The sequence below is a fragment of the Brachypodium distachyon genome, chromosome 1 (genome assembly GCF_000005505.3).
Source record: "Brachypodium distachyon strain Bd21 chromosome 1, Brachypodium_distachyon_v3.0, whole genome shotgun sequence".
Classification (NCBI taxonomy): Eukaryota; Viridiplantae; Streptophyta; class Magnoliopsida; order Poales; family Poaceae; genus Brachypodium; species Brachypodium distachyon.
The window spans coordinates 19,837,272-19,849,544 of NC_016131.3; the positions used below are offsets into that span (position 1 = coordinate 19,837,272).

At 40.5% G+C, this 12,273-nt stretch overlaps 1 protein-coding gene across 2 annotated transcripts; it reads left to right on the forward strand.

Annotated features, from left to right (window-relative positions):
- Positions 1-9,802, forward strand: LOC100828670 (kinesin-like protein KIN-4C). 2 transcript variants are annotated; one of them, XM_010238614.3, is made up of 27 exons: positions 1-332; positions 497-638; positions 1,109-1,255; positions 1,801-1,953; positions 2,046-2,272; positions 2,700-2,875; positions 2,968-3,092; positions 3,515-3,551; positions 3,645-3,736; positions 3,824-3,937; positions 4,015-4,128; positions 4,435-4,518; positions 4,628-4,805; positions 5,263-5,363; positions 5,633-5,731; positions 5,804-5,917; positions 5,989-6,096; positions 6,173-6,253; positions 6,408-6,479; positions 6,556-6,646; positions 6,757-6,782; positions 6,884-6,969; positions 7,451-7,714; positions 7,865-8,006; positions 8,121-8,219; positions 8,317-8,895; positions 9,067-9,802. In XM_010238614.3, the coding sequence occupies exons 1-27, from the start codon at positions 16-18 to the stop codon at positions 9,382-9,384; spliced, it is 4,086 nt and encodes a 1,361-aa protein (XP_010236916.2). In that variant the 5' UTR covers positions 1-15; the 3' UTR covers positions 9,385-9,802. The 2 variants fall into 2 exon arrangements, with proteins under 2 accessions (XP_010236916.2, XP_010236921.2); XM_010238619.3 differs by having other exon boundaries at positions 5,269-5,363.
- The last annotated feature ends 2,471 nt before the right edge of the window (positions 9,803-12,273 follow it).

Consider the following 12,273-nt stretch of genomic DNA (forward strand, 5'->3'; position numbering starts at 1 on the left):
CTTGCTGGAACATGCATGGCACGTGCTCAGCAGCTGACAGAGAAGGGGGCCGCGTCTCCACGGGAAGCCCCACCATCGCGTACCAATTTGAATTTCGAAATCGCATCCACGGACGAGCCGCCGAGCCCTCTCTTGTTCTTCTCATTTTATTTTCTTCCCCATTTCTCTCGCACGCCTCCCGTTCCGTTCCGCACCGAGCTCCCTCCCCCACCTCCTCCGCCGCCGCCGCCGTCTCTCATCGCGTCCCTCCTACGAGGCTACGATAAGCCCCCACCCGTCCGCGCTGCCGCCGCCGTCGACGGGAGGCGCCGCCACGGCGAGGGCACGGTGAGGTGAGTCGGATTCAAATCCCTCGGCTCAGATTCCAGATTTCGGCCTCATGAATCTTGGGATTTCTCGAGTTTCGGCTTGGAATTTTTGGATGTATTGTTTTTACGGTATATTTTGGGCCTTGGACCTTGTTCTGATCGTTTTTCTTGGGGGGATTCTTGTTTAGGGATCCTATGGGGAGCTCGGAAATGGCGTCGCAACCGCAGAGTGACAGCGTCAAGGTGGCTGTCAACGTCAGGCCGCTCATCACGTCGGAGCTCCTCCTTGGCTGCACTGACTGCGTCACCGTCACCCCCTGCGAGCCGCAGGTATAATTGTCCTTTTCCGTGTGGCGTCGGATGGTCTTGAAAAACATGCGCTGTTAGGATTACAATTTGGTAAATGAGTATATGATATCGAATCAGCATAATATGTTCCTGGAGTTGTTTATTTTGTCGACCAATTTGTCTGGTTTGTTGCCATCTGTTGGTTAGGAGAATCACGTCTCTGTATTCTCAAAGAAATAACCCTGCCATCTCTGGGATTTTTAGTTTATTGGAGTGTGTAGTTTAATTTGGCCGGCCAGATCCACCAAGGGCTCGGGTGCATAGGGAAGATGCGGGATGTGGTTTCTATGCTTATGACCATTGTCCTTGCTGATTTTGAGCATAATCTTAATGCGTGTTATATTTAACACTAGGTTTTATTGTGCTTACTGGATACAATACTGAATCAATACAATCTATGTGGTTTATAGGTCCAATAGAGGCTAATATCACTCTTTTGTGCGCTATTGTAGGTCCAAATTGGGCCACACGTCTTCACTTATGATCATGTCTATGGCAGCACGGGCTCTCCATCCACACTGATATTTGAGCAATGCGTGCACCCACTAATTGACTCATTATTCTGTGGATACAACACTACTGTGCTAGCTTACGGCCAGGTATTTCTTTTGTATGTTTAAATAGGCAATTATAATTAGTTACTTTTATAGCTTCACTCGTAACTATTACTATTGTTACTTTAGCCGTTGGTATAACTTTTAAGGACTGTTTTGTTAGAAAGATGTTTTACTTTGGCATCATGATAGATGCGAGGCATTCATCTTTTTTATATTTGTGCTCGAGGTTTATCCATCATTTCGCACTGTGTGTAATATGTATGTTACACCGAGAGTCATTGCTGGGCAACTATGGCTTTAGTATATCAAAGTACATCATAAATTATATGGTTTGGCTATTATCCTTCATTCTCTTTTATGGTTTGTGAACTAGTATCATGTTTAAAATGATCTTGCCACTTTGCTTCTAACAATACAAAGAACACTTATGCGCCACCTAGTTACAGGATCCTGAATGGCTAGGTCTCGGGCATACAACATAGAAAGTTGCACACTAGCAATTAATGTAATTATAATGTTACGACTATTGTTTTAGTCAGATGCTTATCAAGTGACTTACCTTCTTTTTCTTTTGCATACTTCTTTAGACTGGATCTGGGAAGACGTACACGATGGGTACCAACTATACTGGTGAAGCGAACTGTGGAGGAATAATTCCACAAGTCATGGAAACAATATTCAGGAAAGCTGATGCAATGAAGGATGATGCAGAGTTGTTAATTAGGGTATCTTTCATTGAGGTATGCTAGCTGTTAGTATTTGTCTTTACTTTTTTGGTTCCAACATATATTATGCGTATCATCATTTGGTGAGGTGTTGCTGTTCACTTCAGATATTCAAGGAAGAGGTCTTTGATTTGCTCGATGATCCAGGGTGTGTTGCCAAAGCCTCAGCACCTGCCAGAGTGCCTATTCAGATTCGAGAAACTGCAAATGGCAGCATTACACTTGCTGGCGTCACGGAGGCTGAGGTCAAGTCAAAAGAAGAAATGGCCTTGTACTTGGCGCGTGGGTCTTCTTCACGTGCTACTGGGAGTACAAACATGAATAGTCAGTCAAGGTAAGTTAACCAAAAGTTTCAAGTCTATACACATGTAAATTTACTCTATTCGATTCTTTTTTACATGAGCACATTTTCTGTCAGAAAATCTTTTTTTAGTTGTTCTGTGTTGTAGTTGCTAAAATGGTTATATGCTCGCTTTAAGTGGTTAGTGAATGCACAATGAAACTGGCCTTGATCATCCTGTATATTTAGTTGTTCCCTTTTTGTATTGCCATATATGTTTTTTTTCTCAAGAAAATGTAAAGACATCTGTGTTTATTTTATTGGAGAGCTAGGGAAAAAGTTCATAGGCCTCAACCGAGGCAGGGTACAGCACTATAACACACGTAAATAAAACACGGCAAGTAAATGTTAGTTGTTTGATCATTATTTAAACTAGTTTGCTGAACTGATGATTCTTTATTTGACCGATTTTTTTTTGCAGCCGTTCTCATGCAATCTTCACTATTTCTATCGAGCAAAAGAAAACCTCAAATTTTACATCTGACAAGACAACTAATAATGATTATGACATATTATCATCAAAGTTTCATCTAGTTGACTTGGCTGGTTCTGAAAGGGCTAAACGAACAGGAGCTGATGGATTGCGACTTAAAGAAGGCAAGGAATGCTCTACTTGCGTTTGTAGATTTTGGTTTCAATATATAATTAGTATACTGATTTATTTTGTGCTATTTATTTTGTTGATATAGGAATACACATAAACAAAGGACTACTAGCTCTTGGAAATGTTATTAGTGCATTAGGTGACGAAAAGAAGAGGAAAGAAGGAGCATTTGTCCCATATCGTGACAGTAAATTAACCCGCCTACTGCAGGTATGGATATTAATATATTGGTATTTATATTTATGTTATTTTGAATTCATACATATGATTGGGAAAATGCACCATTGCTTGCAATGCATATCCTATATTCCTATTCTTATGTTTGTGCCAGATGTGTCACTTTCTTAAATTGTTGGAACTTCCTACAGGCTACAACCTTCTAGCCCAGATTCAATTTATACATGTCTATTGTTGCCTATCAAACTTTATAATGCTTGAATACCCTTTTCCATGTTAGTCGATGCTTTTGTTTACTTAAGATACACAAACACATGATCATTTGTATTTCTATAATATCTCGCCTTATTTTAAGCCAGAAAACTGAACTTCCAAAATGTAAGATGTTGTGTGTCACACCTTTGCCTTGATACATTTAGAACAGTCCATGGCTAGCGCTAATTATTTTCTTGCAGGATTCTCTAGGTGGAAATAGTAGAACTGTTATGATTGGTAAGTCTAATTTTCCATACTTATATACTCATATTAGCCTAACGAGGACACTTGTATTGAAATCAGTTTTCTTTGCCATTTATTTTTCTGCAGCTTGCATTAGTCCTGCTGATTCTAATGCAGAAGAAACAATTAATACCCTAAAATATGCCAATCGTGCACGAAATATTCAAAATAAAGCAGTGGTATGCTTGCTCTATCCTCATAGATGCTATACTATGTTCCTTTTGGGGTTGACATGACTTGCTTATTCTTTTATATCCGATTGATAGATCAATCGAGACCCTGTCACAGCAGAGATGCAGAAATTAAGAAGTCAACTAGAGCAGCTTCAGAGTGAACTTTTGTTTTCCCGTAGTGGGAGTGCAGCACTAGAAGAACTTCAGGTCGGTTTGGTGCATAGAGCCATAGACCAATCAAATTAGTTTATTTTATCTCTAATGTTATTTTGTGCATCTTCCAGTTGCTGCAACAAAAGGTCTCTCTGCTCGAGTTAAAAAATTCAGAGCTTTGCTATGAACTCAAGGAAAGGGAGATGTCTTGTGAACAGTTAGCGCAGCGTGCACTTTCTGCCCAGGTATTGATTTTGTTTTGTGCATGCTTGAACCCTGGGCATATCCTGATTCAATGAAGTCATAATAAACTTCTGTACATAGCATTACTTATCAGAGCTATATGGGTTCACCCTCCATAGTAACGTGACATCTAGATGCATGTTAACTCTGATGTAACATTTTATTTCTTCATTGTAGGCAGTTACATTATACCACATGCCTTCTGTTTGTCTGGACCATCTCTAGAACAGAATGTTGTTTAGCCAGGTGCACTTGAATAACTCTGTTAACGTAGCACAGCAAATAACATATTCGTTACTTCTTGGCAGCTGGAAAAGGATCAGCTGATGCTGAAGCTTGAATCAGCACGGAATGGAAAATCGTGGGATGATATTGAAAATGCCAGTAGTGAGGTGTGTAAATTTAAACTCTGATATAATGCAGATATGTTTGCACATTGCTATACCAGCCGTCCATCCTACATCAACTGTTGTATGTTGGTACATTTTTTGGGTTGAGCAGGATGTGGACCTTATGAAGACATATATATCAAAGATTCAGCAGTTAGAGGATGAAATAACACGGCAAAAGTTCTCAGCTGCCTGTAGAAACGGTTTACATGATCAGCTTGCATTGGATAAGGGCATGCTTCTAGATGACCTAGGTTCAGGCTGTGATGTAGGAATGCCTGAAGCATCAAGTAAGTTATTAAAACACATTGATACCATGTGTAAAAAGCACTTTCTCTAATAAGCAAACTTTTCTTTCCCTAATGGACATATTACATTTCCATGACCACCACAGACATCGAGCTAGGATTTCCTGCTTATGATCGTTTATTTTTTTAATATCACGATAAATTGGTTTATAAGATCTAATTTAACACTTGTTCAGGATTTTTTTTCTTCTGGTGCTGTAGTACGCTGCTGAGAGTGAAACTACTACGTACAGCACTCGATCTATCGCAACCTTCTTACTTCATTACTTGTTCAAATAGTTTTTAAAAAAAACTTTTGAAATCAGCATCCTTCTTGTAACATCCTGCAAGCAGCAGTGCCTTGATTGCTCTTGTACCTAAATATAGAATACTGCGAGAAACTGTCTAGTTTTGCCCAGCTATTTCCTATGGTATTGTTGGATAACTCTACTATCTTAAGGTGAAGTTGATGAAGAAGAAAAGGAGAGAGAACATTCATCCCTGCAAGAGAAACTTGATAAGGAGCTGCAGGATCTTGATAAAAGACTTCAGCAAAAGGAGGTGCAGTACTATTTTTCATTCTATATAATTGTAACTGTTCACATACGAATTTAAAACAATTTATTTAGCTTGGCATCGACACTTTATCGCTGGATTGTTTATTCTAATACTAGCTTTTACATCTATGTAACCATCCCAGTTCTAGTCATGTTCAAAGATAACTAACCTTATACCATGATTCTTATACTTGAAACTGTGGTCTGGTATTATGTTCTTTTCTCCATCTGGAAGCGTATGACAATACCTGTTTCCAATTTAAATTTGTGAAGGCGGAGATGAAACAATTTGCAAAGAGTGACACCTCTGTTCTCAAGCAACATTATGAGACAAAGTTACATGAGGTGGAGCAAGAGAAGAAGGCCCTTCAGGTTTACCAGCATAAAATAGCTGATTCCTTACTTTCCAGCCTGAAACATTAATAATCTTATTATTTTTAACAGAAAGAAATCGAGGATCTTCGTCACACATTAACCAATATATCTTCTTCAACTGATGAGTGTGGACACAAACTGAAAGAAAATTACCTTCAGAAGCTGAGCACGCTTGAATCTCAGGTTTGTACATTCATAAATTGATTTCTTCTCTTTGTCAGATACTAATTGCCACCATATGCGATGTCTCTCAGCTCAAGAAGAAGCAGCAAGCTCAACAACAGCTGCTACGACAGAAGCATAAAAGTGATGAGGCAGCTATGCGTTTACAAGGGGAAATTCAACGAATCAAATCTCAGAAGGTTTTTTCCTTCTTCAGACTTCCCAAATATAATTTAATTTTATCTTCTGACATATGTCATTTTCATGGCATCTTAGGTTCAACTTCAACAAAAGATTAAACAAGAATCCGAGCAATTTAGATCTTGGAAGGCTGCTCGTGAAAAGGAAGTGCTTCAGGTAAGTATTAGTTACGTTTTGTACTCCCTCCGGCCGGAATTACTTGTCACAGTTTAGTACAAGTAATTCGGGCCGGAGGGAGTAGTTCATTTTTCTAGTAAACTCCAAATTGTTGGAAGACTTATGGTGAGGATGTTGTGTTTGTGTTAACTAGCTAAAAAAGGAAGGGAGACGGAATGAATATGAGATGCATAAACTCCTAGCCTTAAACCAGAAGCAGAAAATGGTTAGGTTTCTCTTCTTTTCTCTCTCTTGTAGCTTACAAAAACTTGGTAGTTATTCTAGCCTGCTCCATATTGTAGGTTTTACAGCGAAAAACTGAAGAAGCTACAATGGCCACGAAAAGACTGAAGGATTTGCTTGAAGCAAAGAAGTCCACCCGCGATACATATGGTAAGAAGCTACATAGAGTGACTTGTTTTCTGATGCCATTGAGATATTTGTGCTCATAAGTCACAACTCATGAAGTTACTGCCTTTTTGTTTTAATTCATAAATTTCAAGGAAGTGGAAACGGATCAGGGATTCAGGTGACCTTACAGAACTTCACAATTTTTAAGCAGATACAATTTTTAGCCTCTTGTACTTTCATGTTGTACTATGTCTGAAATATTCTTTGATATGACACTAGGCCTTGATGCGGACCATTGATGATGAACTTGAAGTGACTGTAAGGGCATACGAATTACGTTCACACTATGAACGACAAATGCAAGAGTAAGTCTCAGTTTTCTTCTTTTGCTATGATATAGAGCTTATATTTTTAATGTTGTATATGTAGGTGCATTGTTTTGAGCAGTTCAGATGCTGGACAAAAATGTGAATTTGCTTTTAGTTATCAGAAATGTAAATAGATCATTTGAAAATAACTCCTTTTTATTACCAACTTGACCATACCACTGAAGGATTGGTGCCAAGTGGTCAGCTCAAATCTGCAGGGCATGCAGATTTATAGACTCGAACCTTCGGATTTGTTTCGAAGACACTTCGGTTCCAACTTTTCTTACAATATATAATTTTTCTAAAGGGATATAATGGGATTTACGCCACCTTAGTAAAATTTGCTCTGATATGTTCTTTTATTTACATTCAGAACCAACATTTGTTGTAATTGTAAAATTGTATATTAGTTGATTGACTGTCGTGTCTTTTGTATTAGATTTGCATCTATTTTACAAGATATTTTTTCTTAAAACAGGAGAGCAGCAATATCAAAGGAAATAGCAAAGCTGAAGGAGTGTCCTCAGGCAATGTCTCCTAGTGCTAGAAGTTCTAGAATGTCAGCACTAGAAAACATGTTGTCCTCATCATCTAGTGCTATGGTTTCCATGGCTTCTCAACTCTCTGAAGCGGAGGATCGGGAGCGTGCGTTCAATGGTAGAGGCAGATGGAACCACATAAGGTCCCTACCTGATGCAAAGAACACTATGAATTACCTTTTTCAGTTAGCATCATCTTCAAGGTATGTTGTACTTATCATTTCGTTTCCAATGTTGTTTATACCCCTTATGTTCTGCATTGCCTTTTTCTCATTACTGAAGTTGTGCAGAACATATTAAATGACATCCCTGGTTTTCTAAATTTGTTATAATTTTCTGTATGTCACTTCTAGATGTCAATTACATGATAAGGAGGTGATGTGTAGAGAGAAAGACCTCGTCATTGGCGAACTGAAAGAAAAGGTGGTTGTGCTTAATGGCAGAACGAGACAATTAGAAGCACAGACTAATGATCTACATAATCAAAATATGCTGGTAAAATTCTAATCGTACATTTTGTTATACCACCGATAATTTGATAATGTGTTTCATTAAGTCAATATAATTGCAGCTATCGTTCGCGCACTGATTCTTTTTTTTAATTAACAGCTTTTTACTGCAATGAACAATGCGAAGAAATCTGGTAGGGCCTTAAGGTGTGATACAACTGTCGGTCCAGAAGATGGCCAAACGTACGCATTGCGGAAGGTATCTAGCTATGCTCTTTTATGTTTTCAGTTCTATCTCGATTGCATTTGGTCATATTCATGGCCTGTGTTATTTATATCGTCCCTCCTAAATGTAGAGTGCTCGAGCTTCACAATTTTCCATGTATAGTAAGAACAACTTCTACTGGTCTGATGACATGGACATATCAGATGCTGAGGAGTCACAAGAATTAGATGATATGAGTGATGGTTCTGATTCGGATTGGGTAAAATCATCCAAGAAAGTCAATACACGACGGAGAAAATCATCCAATCTGAGTGGCAACAATTCACATAAAAATGTCAAGTCAGAGATGCATAGTGATGAAATTCCTAATTTTCAGAAAGACCATGCGTCACAGTGCTGCTCGTGTACATCAAAATCATTATGCAAGACCAGATATTGTGAGTGCAAAGCAGGAGGTTCACAATGTGGTACTGCTTGTGGATGTGATGCTTCGAAATGTACCAACAGGGTGCACATCAAGAAAGAAATAGATGATGAACCATCTCCGACGGAAGGTAGTGAATGTGGTGATGTTTCTTTCTCAGATAATGATGTCAAATTGAAGGAAGATGTGAAGCAGGGAATCATGCTTCTTGAGAATGCTATGGCTGAGAAAGAAGCTCAAGAACCAAAATCAAGAAAACCATTGGCTGACATTGGAAATAACATAGTAAGTACTACTTTTCTCCCTATCGTTCAAACTCACTGAAAATCCTGAAGCTAACCCAACATTGTGTTATTGCTTTTGAGTTTGCTTTTGGCACCTCTAGATTTCTCACTGATGAATCTTTATTGTAATACGACTGTATCATTTTGGTTGTATAACTTCTATCTCTTTCAGGTGAAACAACCCGGGGCAAAACCAAAGCAGAGGAAAAACTGGTGCAAGTCGACAATTCAGCTTGTCCCTACAGAGCCTCCCCCACCGCCCTCTGCCCCGGATAACTGTGAAGCTGCTCCACGAAGCAGAGCTGACATTCCCCTCAGGTTGCCCAGAGGAATGTCCCCAGTGCCTGCCGAGAGCAACCCACTTACGGATCGCAATTCCACCAAGCCCGACGAATCTGCCAGTACCAACAAGGATAACAACAGTGTTCGTGCAAGGTCACCAGCTCGGCCTAGAAAGAATGCCATTGAGAAGGAGAACCACTTGCGGTGATGATCGTCCTGCTAGTGATGAACATGTTTGGAACAAATTGCAGAAGAGCAAGAGGTAAACAAACTGTTATAACCGACGTGCACCTTTCCCCCCCTGGAGATGGTCCGATGGACATCGCATCAGTCCAGTCCTTTTGCTGGTTCCTCGTGAAGGCCAAGCAGCTAGCTTGGCAGAAGTAAATAGCCTCTTGCTGTTCTAGCCTAACTTAAACTGCAGTCAGAATCACCGCAACCCGCGGAGTAGCACTTCTGTTGTCGGTTCTCCTTGACAGTTCTGCTCTCGATACTGGGGCATGTTTAGATCTCTGCTCTGAAGCATGTTTTGCTTTAACCCTGTTGTGCTGTGGCGGGATTCTACTTGGAGTTGCTGATATCAGTTCCTCTTGCTACTGATCTATATATATGCCTTTTGTTTTCGATTGTCGTGATACTATACTTGATCGTTACATGCCTGATAATGTTTCTTAGGAAAAAAAAGAGTTTCCTGATAGACTGACGGATCAGGTAAATGGAACCTATCTATTACTTCCATGTTCTTCTGTCTGCCCTCGTGTCGTTACAGTAACCATAGTCGCGTTCGCGGTTTGCCTGCCTAGTAGTTACATCCTGATGAGTTTGAGACCTGTTAAGATCTTGGACCAGTTTGCCAGGGTCCGTTTGGCTAGACTTGTGAGGTGAACGCCCGCTGGTCACCACCGACAAGGCGTACAGTGATTTCAGCTCAGTATCCCCTCTGTGCACACATTCGGACCCTTGAACCTGATTCCCACCCAAACCAAATCCCCTAAAGACGCTGTGATACAGGTTGACAGCCCAACTTCTCGCAGCTACGGTGCGTCCAACACTGTTAAATTGTATAAGTGGATTACCTAACCCTTTCCATCAGATCGGTCTTTTGATTGTATTGCTAGCGCATGAAGCTTGACATGGTATTAGAGTCAAAGGTCTCAAGTTTAAGTTCTGACTTTCACAATTTATCTTAAAAATTGCTGTTATCCCCTCCGTCAATGTATTGGCCTCTTGAGTCATTATACCTCTAAGTTTACACGTGTTGACTTCTCTTCACCGTCACACGTGAGAATGAATGTTAAAGTGTATAAGTGGATTAGCTAACTATTTTCATCAGATCGGTCTTTTGGTTGCGTTGGAAGCTCGACCATCGCTCACGCCGCAATGATGTCTGCCGCAGGGAGGGGGAGAGCTACGTTTGCTGTCCCATTCCACCCTGTCCCTTTGTTTGCTTGTCGCTTCCCAACTCCGTTGCCCCACTGTCAACGCCACACACATCCCTGTCGTCTGTCGAGCCGCACGACGCGATTATTAGCAGCAGCTGGGTTATTTACGGCGAAGCACGCACGTGATGGCGTCGACTGGCTGGCTGTCGCCGTCGTTGATTATAGTTTAATCAATTAACTGAACCTGATTGCAGATAAATCGGATCGGCAGCCGTCGGGCCCCGAGACAGCTACAGCAGGCCTACAACGGCTAGTTAGACCATAGTAGTAGTACTACTAGAATATCAAATTGATTTTAAGTTTTCAACAGGGCAGGACGCGTTTAATAAGCACTACTACTAGTAGTAGCCGTTATCATCCCAAATGCTGGAAACGTTTCACTTCTCTTTGTTTTCTTCTTATTTTTGTCTGACGGGAACCTGGACATGTACGGCCTATGCATGATAAATACCAATACCGGTAACAGTTTAAAGTCGTTCGGAGGTGGCGTGCCGGATAATACGATGCAACGAGTTTGGTCTGGGGTCTCTTTGGTGGTCATGCATGAGACGACATGCACCGATTGGAGGGAATTATACCGGAGAGATAAGCATATCTTTCTTCCGCTGGAAAGAAAGAAAGATGGGGCAGCTTTTATTTTAGATGAGATGGGACAATATTTTAGCACAAAAGCATCCATCCAAGGAGAGGAGTGGCCAGTGGGGAGCACACTCCTTGGTGCTAGACGGCTCCTAGCTTTCTAGCTTAGCTCCCCATCACAGTTGCCAGAAATTCAAAAGGCGGAATCACAGGGCGCTAATCATTGTTGCCCTTTGCAGGGGTCTGGATTGGTTGTGCCCATCTTGCAGGCTGGGAACCCCTCAAGCCCGGAAGAAATTGTCGCGTCATAGCGGTTTTACGTACTTTCAAGTCGATCGTAGTATTAATCACCGGCCAATCGAGTCAGTAAATTCCACTAGCCCGATTTCTCGGTATCTCGTGGGTAAATGGGGCCGTCTTTACGCATCAATTCTGGTGCGATTTTGCTGAGCAGTTACTGGTTTACAGTATCGTTTAAACCCAGGGAAGACACAATTGTGTGTGTAGATAAAAATCCGGTGTCAAGGAGTTACGATTCTCTCGTTTTAAACCCCGCGTAGATCACAGTAAACTCTAACTGATTTAACCTTTTGATTCGCAAAACGGTACTCAATATCTCGTAGTAACGCACCTCAAAAAAAATTTATCTTGTTGTAAATGAATTGATGCTTCTTCAGATGCTCACGCGATTTCTATCACGAGGCGGTACGATCTCCTCATCTAAAGGTCATATTCATCCCGATCTGGATGAATGATACTCGTACTAGTAACCGCTCGCTGATTTAGTGAGTAGTAATTTCATAGTCCCTCTTATTTATATTATAGTGAGCAGTAATTTCCATTCCATATTATACTAGTAGTGATCTAGTGAGTACCGCAAATTTCTAAACATTAAAAAATAATTAATGGCATGAGGTGACTCCTTTTAAAATAAATGACATCCTAATATGGAAAATCCCAAGTGTTACCATGATCAGATCAATTATCTGTGAAGTTAAGTTCCTTGGCCGAAATTTTTGTATTCATATTTCAACTTTATACCATGACATAGTTGCGATAATGGTAATTTTAAGCTG